This window comes from Petaurus breviceps, unplaced genomic scaffold (genome assembly GCF_028583685.1).
Source record: "Petaurus breviceps papuanus isolate PSGF00001 unplaced genomic scaffold, PetGlider_PUasm1.0 90879, whole genome shotgun sequence".
NCBI lineage: Eukaryota > Metazoa > Chordata > Mammalia > Diprotodontia > Petauridae > Petaurus > Petaurus breviceps.
The window spans coordinates 4235011-4249001 of record NW_027187368.1 but is presented as its reverse complement, the minus strand read 5'-3'; the positions used below and the strand labels follow the sequence as shown (position 1 = coordinate 4249001).

Below are 13991 nucleotides of genomic sequence, written 5' to 3'. Positions count from 1 at the left end.
AGAGCACAAATCACATGAGGGAGACAGTACAAGCAACATCATCAACAATTTAGAGATCAGGAAACTGAGGCTCAGAAAGGTTAATGACTTGCCCAGGATCACATACTACTAAAGGTTATAATTAGAATTCAGACCCGGGTCTTCTGTTCCCAAGATCAGCTCTCTTTCTCTTGGTACTATATTTATTTTCCACAAAAAACTGAAACTGTCAATAACGATAGCAAAACACAAACTGCAAAAGAATTTTGTGCCAAATTATCTGGTTTAAGCATGATACAGTCATTATTTACTAAGAGCCATTCCCTGTTGTCTAGCCAGCTACATGATCCAAATAGTCCCATCTCAAAGTGACAGGAATGTAACTGGCAGACAAGAGTTTCACAAAAAGGATTTGGCACAGTAAAAAACCAAGATAATACAATTTTTACTGAGCCACCAACTACCCTTTAGTAAAAGGCCATTTCAGCCTAATTTTCTGACCTAACTATCACTTAGACATCCCCATAACTCTAAGAACAGTCGGCCTAGATTCCTTCTTAATGAACAAAGCACATCATTTGCTGTACTTACCAGTGCATTCCAGCCCAAAATTAGGATCAACGTCTGAACCATCTGGCAAGTTTGAAATAAGAACACTAGGAGAAAACATGCACAACAAAGCAAAAGATTAGACAGAGTTTTTAACAACAGACAATATTAAGACTGCCTCGGGCTACTAATGAGACATTAAACTGTACTAGCCTAAGCCAACAACAAATCAAGAAAATGTGCCCATGATATAACTAGGGAATGACACTACCAACAAATCTTTAGAATGTGACTCAGGAAAATAATGGCCAATTCAGGTGCTTCAAGGATATCATAAAGACCAAACATAAACATGGAGAACTCATTATCCTAAGAGGCTGTAAAGCCTCAAAAAAAGAAATAGTTTGGAGAGGAAGGGGGTAGATACACATAGAACTTGTAACAACTTACTAAGTAATACTAGGAATGTTCAAAGGACATTCCTAACTTTTGAGGTGGACATCACAGAGGGTATCACACTGATAATAACTACGCAAAAAGATGCTTATATTCCTTAAAAATCAGAGAAATACATATCAAGACAACCTTAAGATACCACCTCATATCCACCAAAAGGGAAAAAATTAATAGAATAAAAAAAAATTTCAATATTGGCAGAGTGATAGCAGAAAAAAGCCCTTATTACACTGTGGATGAGGCTGAAAGCATACAAATATTTTAGAGGGCAATATAAGAGTCATTAAACCAATCACACCTTTTGACCCAGTGGTTCCATTGCAAGGACACTAGCCCACAGACACCATAAAAGGAAAAAGGGGCCTACTTGTACAAAAATATTCAATACCAAGAGTGTAACAGCAAGAGTGGAACCAACCTCCATGTCCAATGATTAGAAAATGGCAAAATGAATTATAATATATTAATATAACTGAATACATTGTATCAAAAATATAACTATAATATATCCAAAGAAACATGAAATGGGAAGTACTGATGCCTGCATTCCCATGAAGGAATTCCACAGAAGAGGGAAAAAAGTGGCACTTAAGCTGAGTTTTGAAGGAAACTAGGGATTCTAAGAGTCAGGGGTAAAGAGGGAGATAACCTGTAGAAAGGCATAGTGATGGAGGATTATTTGTGAAGAACAGCAAGAAGGCCAGTGTGGTTGGCCCAGAGACTATGTGAAGTAGAGTAATATATAATAAGCTTAGAAAGGCAGAATCAAATTAAGTTGTAAAGGACTTTAAATGCTAAACTCAGAAAATTGTATTTGACCCTAGAATTAATAGAAAACTATAAGAGTTTACTGAGTAGGCAAGTGAAATGGTCAAACCTGGGCAGCTAAGCTGCACAGTAGAGAGCATGGAGCTTGGAGTCGGGGACACCGCAGTCACTCACTAGCTGTGTGACTACATGCAAGCCACGTAACTTCTGTGCCTCAGTTTTCTCATTGTAAAATGGAAGATAAGAGTAGCACCTACCTCAAAGTTATTATGAGAATCACTGAGTTAACATATATGAAGCACTCTGCAAACTGTAAAGCTCTAGAGAAATGGTGTTTATCATTATTATTATGAAAATCACCTGGGCAGCTGTGTGGTGGCCTTGAGAGGGGAGAAATAAGGTGGTGAAGTCAATAAGAAGGTTACTGCTGTGGTTCAGATAAGAAATAAGGAGACCCTTAAACAGGGTGGTAGCTATGTGAGTAGAGATGTGACCAGTTTTAGACATGTTGTGGAGATACACTGGACAAGATTTGGCAAATGAGAAGTCAAGATAACACTCAAGTTATAAAACTGGAAGCCTGGTTGTACTTTTAACAAAAATGGGAAGGGTTTCAGGAGGAAAAAAATGGGTTCTGTCTGGGATATATTGACTTTGAGATGCCTATGGAACATCCAGTTGAAATTCAGAGTAAACCACTGGAGACAAAAAAAAAAAAAAAGATGTTCAACAGTAGCTTTAAGGGTGGCACAGTGAATAGAGCACTGGCCCTGGAGTCAGGAGGACCTGAGTTCAAATCCAACCTCAGACACTTGACACCTACTAGCCGTGTCACCTTGGGTAAGTCACTTAACCCCAATTGCCCTGCCTTCCCCCCTCCAAAAAAAAAAAAAAAGAAAAATGTTCAAACCACTGGTGATTTGAGTCTGGGATTCAAGAGAGAGACTAAGGAGATATACAGATAGAGATGAAAGAGAGAGATAGGAGAGAAATAGAAGAGAGGTGAGGGAGGAAGGAGAAAGGAGGAGAGAAAGGAATCATCTGCATAAAGATAACAATTAAACCCACAGAAGCTCATGAGGTGACAGTAAAGGGAGAAAAGAAGTCCTAAGACAGAGCCTTGGGGCACATCTCAGTCATTAGTAAAATGTATCATGTTAATGTTGTTCATCCTTTTTTTTTAAGAGGACCAATGATATCATGGGGTAATATCTTAACTTCTATGTAAATTGGATTTAAGTGAGGCAGAGTTGGACAAAGTCATCAATCAGCCTTACTTTCTCTTCCAGAGTCATCAAGGTCCCAGGGATCACAAAGGATACTCTTATGCTCTATCTCCATATTTTTCAACTAGCTGCCATCCCCCATTCCTGGAATACTCTCCCTTCTCACCTCTGCACCTCAGTTTCCCTATCTTCCTTTACATCTCAGTTCAAATCCCAACTTCTGGAAGAGGCCTTTTCTGGTGTCCACCCTCCCACCCCTAGTTGCTAGGTCTTCCTCTCTGAGACAACCATCCATCTGTTGTCTTATGTTCTCTTGTATTCTATATAGCTTATATGTATTAATTTCTTTTCAATTTTGTCTCCCCCATTAGAATTTGAGTTCCTTAAGGGCACAGACTGCTTTTGCTTTCCTTTGTACTCTCAACTTAGCGAAATGTTTAAAACATGTGTTGACTGAGTGACTAAACCCATGAATGCCAACCAGATCACCTAGGTAGAGTATATCCTCAGGGACATCAACATATAAGAGGTGGAACACAAACGATGATTCAGTAAAGAAGGAATGTTAAGGCAGATGAGAAAAAAGTGTCACAAAAACAACTGAGGAAATAAAAATCCAGGAAAGAGTAGTTGTCTACAATGTCAAATACAGCAGAGACTAAGATGAATGATAATACAGAAAAGACCACTGGATTCAACAATTAAGAAATAGGTGGTAAACTTGGAGAAATGGACAGATTAAAAGCCAGATTTGAAGATGAGAAACTAATAAGATATGAGAAAATTGAGATGACCATTCAAACAGAAGGGATGTTATTGTCAACTGAAGGTTTTTTAAGGATGAGGGAGACTTAGGTATGCTTGTAGGCAGCGGGGAAAAAGTCAGTGAATAAAGAGAGGTTGATGAAGACAAGCTCCAAGAAGAGAAAGGAAGGAATGAAATCAAGGCACTACTAGAGTGGTGGTTTGGCCTTGTCATGGAAAACTACCTTTACACCAGATGCTGAAGCAAAAAGGAGAGATCGGAGGAAGATTTTAAAGGGATATGGATCTAGTGAGCAACAGTAAAGGTCAAGACCAGAGAGAGAGATTTAAGAGTTGTCTGGAGAGGCAGTGGTTAAAATGTGAATGAATAAGATTGCAAAGAGAGAAGAGCCAGAGACAAAACCTTGACAAATACCCTAATAAAGGAATCAAAGGCCTAGAAGTTGGAAGATACCTCAGAGACCATCTAATCCAGTTCCCTCCCTTTTCTTCAGGTGATGACAACGAGATACTGAGAGGTTAAATGACAAGCCTGAGGTTATATAGGGAAGATGTATCACAAGTAGGATCTGAACCAAAGTTCTCTGACTCCACAATACCAGGGATTCAGAAATGGATGTGGAAACTGCAAAGGAGACAGAGATGTGATTTAGAGGTGTAAAATATTATATATATACACATATATATGTATATTTGAAAGACTTGGAAAAGTGAGGCAGCTAGATGGTACAATGGATAAAGCACCAGCCCTGGAGTCAGAAGGACCAGAATTCAAATCCCAGTCTCCAACATTTACTAGCTGGGTGACCCTAAGCAAGTCACTTAACCCCCAATTACCTCCAAAATGGAAAGACAAAAAGGCTAGAGAGCTTAAGAACAAAAAGGCCTGATACCCAGGAGAAATAAATTTAAAAGAATTTATAAAAAAATACAGTGATTTCAGCACCAAGATTTAATGGTAAGTTAGTCTACAGCCTTTCATATTCTCTTCCTATAATTTAATACAGACCAAAAAACTTGCAGCAAGGTTTTGTTTTGTTTCCTATTGTTATTTTGCAGCCATAGCTTAATCTAGGGTTTCTTACGTGACATTCTCAGCTTGAATGTTTCACTTTCAAGGTACTTATTAAAAAAAAAAATCATAGACTTTAGAGCTTTACTATTTCCTATAGGCTTAATGAGAACACCCATCCAACCATTAATTCAACAGTTAAAGATATAACGTTGAAGAGGACAGTGTGATTATATTAGGGGTACTTATACTGGAGGTAAATAAGGTTGGAGAGAAGAAAGAGGTAAGAGAAGCAGATGCAACCCATCTTCCAACCCTCTAAATGGTCAGTCAACAATTCCTTGGAGTCAAACCATGGACCCTTTGGGGTCATTCCACAGTAGGGTACTATGGGAGGCTGGGAGAGAGGATGGCTAAAAAGTTGACAGACTGTCCATATGAAGTTTACAGTCTAGCTGGAGTGGAGGGCCAAGATACTTCCACGAGTATATAGTAACCATACAATACAAAACAGAATCAAATATAAGCAATTAAGACAAGTACAAAACACTATATGAAGCAAAAAAAGATCATTTTCCTTTTGTCTTTTTTAGCTTAATTTTATTGATATCACTTCCAAATATACACCTGCCCCCTCCATTTTCCAGTTGTCCTTTCTAACATGAAATAAAAAGGAGAAAATAAGCAATTCAGCAAAGCCAATTATCTAACAATATGTATAATCCTCTATATCCATAGTCCTCCATCAATGTAAAGTGGGGAAAGAGATATGTTATCTTGACTCTTCCCAAGGGCCAGTTTTTGTGCCATAATTCCAGTGTTCAGTTTTGGACTTCAGTCTAGGAAAGACTGTTGGCAAGTGAGCTAGGTTTTAAAGAATGTAAGTAGATCTTTTAATCTGGGCTTGGAGTCGAGACATGGATTCGAATTCCACCTCCAACTTTACTAGCTGAGCAACTATGGATAAGTCTTTTTCTTCATCTGTAAAAGGGGATAAAAAACATGAACTACCTTACTGGGTTGTCCTGATGAATAAATGAGATAATATATGGAAGCTATATAAATGTCAACTATTATTATTACCAGCTCATACAGTTAATTAATTCTTCTGCCTTATATCTTCAAGTTTGGCAGGTAGCATTTACTACACTTAATGAGCTCACGTTCACCTCCTATTTACTCTTGCTTGCTATTTATTTAGCCTGTCCCCTCGCCACCACCCTCTGCAGAGAAGCTATATGAAGCAGCCGCATTTAACCTCACCCTCTGGGCCGCTTCTACTTGGGTTGAATTTCATCAGCCTAAAAGGTTATTCAAAGTACTGACAATTCAGAGCAGGTACCGGGGAAAAGCTGACTAGGGACAGGGAAGGATACAATAGAGAAATGGCTATCTTCCCAACTTTGCCAGTTCTCAGCATTTAAAATTGGGTTCCTTCATGTGAACTGTGTTTGAAAGCAATTAAAGAATGGCAGTGTAGTGCTGTGCAGTAGTCTCCAAACTTTTTTTTTTATTCTGTATCCTGGAAATAAAAAATTTTTACACACAGACTCCCAAAATGCAAATTTTTTATTTTTTATTTATAAATTACATTATGAACCATGGCAATAATTTTGTAATTAAAAAATTTACACAAAACAGAGGAATTTTTAAAATGAGATGAAGCTAAAATAATATTTGAGCTTAAAGCTAAAGGGGAACTACTAAAGTTTAATGAGTAGAATAGTGACCTGGTCAAACCTGAGCTTTAGAACAATCACTTTGGCAGATTTGACAGAGGAAAACAGGCAGAAAACCCAATTAGGAGGCTACTGTAAAAGTCCAGGTAAGGCCCTTAACTAGGGTGGTGATCACATGAACAGAGGGAAGGGAACATACTAAAGAGATACTGTGGAGACAGAAATGACAAGGCTGAATATGTGGGGTGAGGGTAAATGAGGAGTTGAAGTTGGTACACTAAGCAGAAACAGGCAAGTTCAAAAGAGAGGTAAGTTTGGTGTAAGACATGAGTTCTTCTTTGGACATGATGAGTTTGAGACTCTTATGGGATACCTAGTTCTAAATGCTCAGTAAGCAGATGGTGATGCGGATCAAAGTCGAGGAGAGAGTTTAGATCTGAGTCACCAACATTAGAAATTACAATTAAGGGGCAGCTAGATGGAGCAGTGAATAGAGTACCCCAGAGTCAGGAGGATCTGAGTTCAAATTCGAACTCAGACATGTGACACTTACTAGCCGTGTCACCTTGGGCAAGTCACTTAACTGTAATTACCCTGCCTTCCCCCCTCCAAAAAAATAAAAATAAAAAAGAGTTTAAGAAGTTACAATTAAGCCATAGGAACTGACTAAAGTCACCAACAAGACAGTAAGTATACAGAGGAGAGGCCAGAACCTTGAAATATAGCCACAGTTGGGAGCGGGGGAATTGTGAAGGGGATGGTCTAGTTATATTGAAGGTAAGTCTATGACTAGCTGGTTAGCTGGGGGGGGGGGGGGAGGGGAGAAAGGAGAAGCAGGTAGCAGAGTGAAATGCAACCCAACTTCCAATCTTTTGAATGGTTAATCAATATTCCTTAGGGTCAAGGCATGGAACCTTTGGGGTAATGGTCATTCCACAATCCCCACTTTCAAGACCACTGGTGTAGACAGTAAGGAACACTGCTCTTAAGAAGCAGGTTACACAGTCAATAAACATGTATCAAGTGGCTACTATGTGCCAGCCTTATGCTAAATGCTGCAGCTGTCAAAGCTCTGCCCCTATTGTGTGACCTCAGACAAGTGATTTCCTTTTCCTGGGCCTCAGTCTCCTCATCTGTAAAATGAAGTGGTTGGACTCCATCTCTCTAATTCAAATGAACAGAGAAGAAATAACTCTGGACTCAGATATGGCTCCCTTGAACAAAGAAACTTATGCTCGCCAGCTATGCTGTCACCACCTCCCCATCTCCTCTCTTCTGTCACTAAAACCCTGACAAAGATGTAGGCTGCCCTTCCATCTTCCTATACTCTCAAATGGGTGGTGCTCTTATAGACTGCCAGAGAGAGAGAAGTTATCAACTTTCTTTTTTTTTTTTGCTTTTTTTTGGAGGGGGTAGGGCAGGGCAAGTGGGGTTAAGTGACTTGCCCAAGGTCATGTGGCTAGTAAGTGTTAAGTGTCTGAGGCCAGATTTGAACTCAAGTCCTCCTGACTCCAGGGCCAGTGATCTATTCACTGTACCACCTAGCCACCTCAGAAGTTACCAAATTTCACTCAAAGCTGTTTGAGTTGCCTGTCACCCTCTCCACCCCCCAACCAAAGATCTCACTGAAGCCTCTACCATAAGTGCCACAGAGGCTCCCTTCACATGTCAGAGCAGAATCATGATCTTCCTTACCAAGTATGGAAGGCAGGAGGTGGCAGGCCATTTGGGGAAAGTCAAGGTGAGAGGAAACAAGAAGCCAAATCACTCAGAAGGTCAAAGCTCTCAAAATTTCAGAAACATATTAATGAAAATCCAAGTTCAAATCATGTAAGATCATTTCTGGACTGTTCCCTTGGGCACTGGTATCTTTAATTTCAACTAACAGGTAGGAAAAGCTGAAACTTAGTCATCCTTCATAGTATGAGTCCCTAGTACAGTTTTGAGCTCCATCAAAGACAGGCTCTCTGTTCAGAGCAGTTTTCTGACAAATCAGTGGGTAAGGGAGATAGTATGGTACCATGGAAAAAAACAACGGCTTTAGAATCAGATGTCCTAAGTTTAAATCCTGTTTCTGGTGCTTATTATTTCTGTGACCTTCAGCAAGTCACTTGAATTTCCTGGGTCTTAGTTTCCTCATCTATAAAATAAGGGGACTGGACTTAGGTCTCCCCTTAGGTTTCTTCCAGCTCTAGAGCTAAAATCTTAGGATCCCTCAGAGATACGAGATCTAAAAGTATCTCTGAAGCCAACAAGGAAAGTATATTCAACAGTAGAGATAGCTAACTGTGAAATGCTGCAGAGGTCAAAAAAGATGAAAAGTTTAAAAAGGTCGATATTTGGCACACAGGTTACTAAGGACTCTAGAGAGCCTTTTTAATAAAGTGATGTAGGTACAGAAGCTAAATTGACATGGTTAAGAGAGTGGGTGCTAAGGAAACTGATTGTAGATAATTATTTAAAGAAGTTTAACTGTAAAAGAGAGGAAATAGATGGAAGAGAATTTTTAAGGGAAATGTTTATTAGGACTTGGAAGGCAAATTTGTTAATATATGGAAAGGAACCAGATAACAGAAAGAATTGAAAATTTTAAAAACTGTTGGAACAAGGTCCTGAAGAAAGCAGGAGGAAATGGGACCTAGCTTTAACCAAGAATAAAAATACCTCTTCTGTGACCAGAACAGAAGATAAAGTGGGCAATGACAATGAAGTTTTAAGGAACAGAAGGGGAAACCTCATTGTTATATGATTGATAGCTATCTTTTCAGTGAATTAGGACACTAAGTTAGAAGATGTAAGTGGATTGTCTTGACAGAAAAAAAAGGTTCAGAACAGTCACTGTGAGGAAAACAAGTCCAACCATTCTGGAGAACAATCTCAAACTATGCCCACAGGGCTAGAAAACTGCACACCCTTTGATCCAGCAATACCACTACTAGGTCTGTAGCCCAAAGAAAAAGGAAAAAAGAACTCTATGTACAAAAATATTTATAGCAGCTCTTTTTGTGGTGGCAAAGAACTGGAAATAGAGAGGATGCTCATCAATTGGGGAACTGATGAACAAGTTGTGGCATATGATATAAGAAATGGGGGGCGGAGGGGTACAGAAAAACATGGTAAAACCTCCTTGAACTGATGCAAAGTGAAGTGAGAAGAACTGGCAGATTCTGTATACAGTAACTGCAATGTTGTAATGATGATAACCTGTGAAAGACATGGCTACTCTGATCAATACAGTGATCCAAGACAATTTCAAAGTACTCAAGATGAAAAAATGCTACCTACCTCCAGAGAAAGAACTGAAGAATTCTGAGTACAAATTAAAAAATAATTTTCTTGGTTTAATTTTTGGGGTTTTTTACAATATGACTAATAGGGAAATGTTTTGTATTATTTCACATATATAATTGATATCATATTGTTTGCCTTCTCCACGTACGGGGGAGGGATGAGAGGGAGACTGAGAATCTGGAACTAAAAATTTTAAAAGAAAATAAATTAATTTAAATAAATAACTTTTAAAATTTCTGGAAAAAACCAGTGAAGGCCCTAGAGAAGGGATAATGAAACATACCTCCTCCTGTATGGCAGGAGTTGGCAGTGACTAAGACAGAAAGCTGTATATGTCAAATTCAGTCACTGTTATCAGATTTTTCTGCTTAAGGTTTTTTTTTTATCACAGACTTTTTTTATTTAGAGATTTGACCTCACCTTCCCCTCCCCACATATAGGTGGCCTCATTCTTTATCAAGGGCAACCCTCAATATGCTCCTTGATCTCATCCCATCTTCATCTCCTCCAGCTCAGTGAACCTTTAATTCCCTCCTTAGCCTTTCCCCATTAGTTCCTTCTCTACTACCTACAAACATGTCTAATTCTCCCCATACTTAAACTTTTATTAGATCCTACCAATCTCCCCTCCTTTATCTCTTCCATTTCTTGTCAAATTCTTCTCCTCTTATTCTTCAACCTTTGTATTCCAGTTTCTAATCTCACTACAAAATTGAAACTGTCCCCTCCAAAGTTTGTTGTTGTTAAGCTGTTTTTTCAGTCACATTCAACTTTCCAAACCCTACTTAGGATTTTCTTGGCAAAGATACAAGAGTGGTTTACCATTTCCTTCTCCAGCTCATTTTACAGATGAGGGAACTGAAGCAAACAGGGTTAAGTGACTTGACCAGGGTCACACCGCTAGAAAGTGTCTGAGGCCAGATCTGAGCTCAGAAAGATGAGTCTTCCTGACTGTAGGCCCAGCACTCTGTGAACTATGGCACCACATAGCTGCTCTAAATTACCAATAATCTCTATGAAATCTGATGGTCTTTTCAGTCTTTTTCTGACACTTTCTCCTGGTTCTGCTATGTGTCTGACCATTCCTCAGTCTCCTTTAGTGAATCTATCTCAAGCTTCCCCCCCAATTGTATAGGTACTCCCTAAAGCAGGATCACTTTTCTCCCTCTACACTTGATCTCCCACAATAACTATCATCCCTCTGGAAATTACTCCCAGATCTATATAACAAGCCCCAGTCTCTCTGAGCATTAACACCACATCAGCTGACTAATAGATATCTCAAACAACATGTCCAAAACTGAACTCATTATCTTCCCCCCACCCCACCCAAATCCTCTCTTCTTCCAAACTCCCCTATTTCTGTCAGATACCATCATCCTTCTAATCTCCCAGATTTGGAACGTCTGTATTTTTCTCACTCAACCCCTCATTCTCCCTCACCTGGAATCCATTCAGTTGCCAAATTATGCCATTCTACCTTCACAAACATCTCTCATATCAAACCCCTCTCTCCACTCAAAACTCTCTCTCCAGGTGGTACTCACCACCTTTCACCTTGATTATTACTAACAATGAACCCAAAACTATTTCCTGCAACCTAAACTATACCAACTCCTATATCTTGCCTTCCAGTGTACCTTAAACTATTTCCAGCACCCCTATACACATCCCACTATATACCTACCTGAATCTCCCAACATATCCCCATGTAAACTATCCTCCCGTTCAAATTGTCCCTACACACGAAGTCACTTCACTGCAGTCTACTGCATACACAAACTATATTATAATCCCAAGTCACTTTGTCCCACTGCAACCCCACACACTAAAGAATTCTTCCATACCCTCAAATTCACTCCGCCCTAAACTCAAACCTTGCAACCCCCAATCACTCAAGTCTTGAATATCCCTAAAACATTCCTTTGACCTCAACTACCCATATCCCCAAACTACATCCCTACCATCTCATCCCTGGACTATTGCAATAGCCTGCCTGTTGGTCTCCATGCCTCAAGTCCCTTCCCCACACAAATACACTGCTCAGCTGTCCAAGTGACTTTCCTAAATTGCATGTCTAACTATTGCCCTGCCCCCATAATCTCCAGAGTCTCCCTATTGCCTCCAGGATCAAATATAAAATTCTGTTTGGCTTTTTAAAGGCCCCCATAACCTGGCCTCTTCCTATCTATCCATTCTTCTTACTACACCCCTACCACTTGCAAACCAGTGTCACTGGCCTCCTTGTGGTTTTTCTCAGATGACCAGCCATGTCCTGACTCCAAGCATTTGCAAGGAACTCTAACTCTTCAACTCCATACTGCCAACTAAACTCTACCCCTAAAGTACATCTGTCCCTTAAAATCATCCCCACGCCCTACAATCACACACAAATCATACCTTGCCCTCAAGCAGCCCCCATACTCAAATCACTCACCTGAAACTATCACACACACACACACTCAAACCACCTCCTCACCCTAAACTACCCCTAAACCTTTGATTCATCACTCCACCATAAATTCCCATACCACCAAATTATCTCCTTACCCAATCTACCTCATATGCCCCCAAATCACACCTAAATCATCTCTTCCCCCTACTACTGCTACAACCCTAAACATCCCTTAGCCCTACATTACCCCTATGCCTCCAATTCATTCCTTTACCCTAAACTACCCCATCCCCCAAATCATCCCTTCACCCCATACTACTCCTAACCTCTATATCCACCACATCACACCATCATTCTTAACTATCTCCACATTTGCAACTACCCCGGAACCCCCAAATCATCCCTTCACCCAAAGCTACCTCTACACCCCCAAATTCTCCCTCCTCACCTACACACGCAAAACACCCCGTTCCCTAAATCAGTATCTCAGCATCTCTAAACCTCACCTGGCCCTAAAGCACCCCTGCACCCCGCTGCACCATGCACCCCCAAATGAACCACCCCACAAATACCCTCACAACAACGACCTTCCTTGCCCCAACGTTCCTTCCATGCCCCAATTCAAACTGTTCTGCACCCCGAATCCTCCAGGGACCCCCAAAAACAGCTCATCCCAAACTACTTCTCGTGTCCTAAGCCCCTGCCCAACACCCTCTACCCTCTACCCCCCAAGCCGGCCACCCCGGGGGGCCGCGCAAGCCTGCGCCCGGGGCCGAGCGGGCCAGCCCGGCTGCCGCCCTCTCCCCGCTGAGGCCCACCTGCTGCCGTTGAGCCCCACTGGCAGGGTGGCGTCCTCCCCCAGGACCGAGTCCATGGCGATGGCAGCGGCTGGATGCAGCTCCCCGGGGCAGGCGAGTCCTCGTCCCGCTCCAGCCCCGCGGAGCCGATCGTCCTGACTCCTCTGGCGCCGCTAGAATTCAAACCCCAAGCCACCGCCCCCGCCCCGCCAGCACCGCCATCTTCTTGGGTCTTTTTTCAATCTTTTTTTTTCTTTATGACGGCTTTCTCCGGAAATGAGGCGGGGCTCCCGCGCTTCCCATGAAGCCAAAGGGGCGTGGCCCAGAATGGGGACTGACCCAAGAAAATCACAGGGAGGTGCCATATTAACTGAGGGCAAGGTGCCGAGGTCCGGGCAAGAGTAGGGCAGCCGCCATCATAGCTAGGGGCAGATTCAGCCGCGGACAATGTCGGGGCTGCCATGTTACTTAAGGGCAATCAGGCTTCCCAATTGAGCTTGTTTCAAAAGGACGAAAGGAGCCCGCGCTCTGACGAACTTAGATTTCCCGGCGCAAAATTTGTCCTGAGCTTCACTGGGTTGAAGAGTCTTAGCTTCTGGAAAATGGGTGTAATTTATTCCAAATGACATTATACGCAAAAATCTTGCAATGACTTTAGGTTAGATCACGGTTCAGCCTCGCTTTAAGAAAACCAGATGTACGAAATCCAAACTAACAAAACAAACACAAGATGGCCAAGGAAGCGAGACTCCTTGTTCTACAAAAAATATATCCTTGAAATACCCAAACTTGACTATAATAAAAAGTAAATATAATAATCATTGCACTTATGTGGGTGGTTTTTATTATTTAGATCTGGGGGAAAAAAAACTTAGAAATGGTCTGGTCTAAACTTTTCCTTTTTTACAGATGAGGATACCAAGGCTCACCTGAAGGGAAGTGATTTCTGCACAAGGTCATACTTTTAATAAGTAACAAAAACCTGAACTTGAACACAAATTCTCCTGACTACAAATTCTGCCTTCTTTCCACTACAGCACAATCTTTCCTTTTAATGGTCAGGAAAATAGCTGA

General features: G+C 41.0%; 1 protein-coding gene across 4 annotated transcripts in view; it reads right to left on the bottom strand.

The window, feature by feature from the left end:
* Nucleotides 1-13185, bottom strand: part of CDK5RAP2 (CDK5 regulatory subunit associated protein 2) — a 164700-nt gene extending 151515 nt beyond the window's left edge. For all 4 annotated transcript variants that reach the window (XM_069073810.1, XM_069073813.1, XM_069073811.1 and 1 more), the window contains exons 1-2: nt 12939-13185; nt 571-635 (exon numbers count right to left, since the gene is read on the bottom strand). In XM_069073810.1, the coding sequence (XP_068929911.1) occupies nt 571-635; nt 12939-12994 (121 nt within the window). In that variant the 5' untranslated portion in view covers nt 12995-13185. The remainder of the gene's footprint in view (nt 1-570; nt 636-12938) is intronic.
* Between the last annotated feature and the right edge of the window lie 806 nt (nt 13186-13991).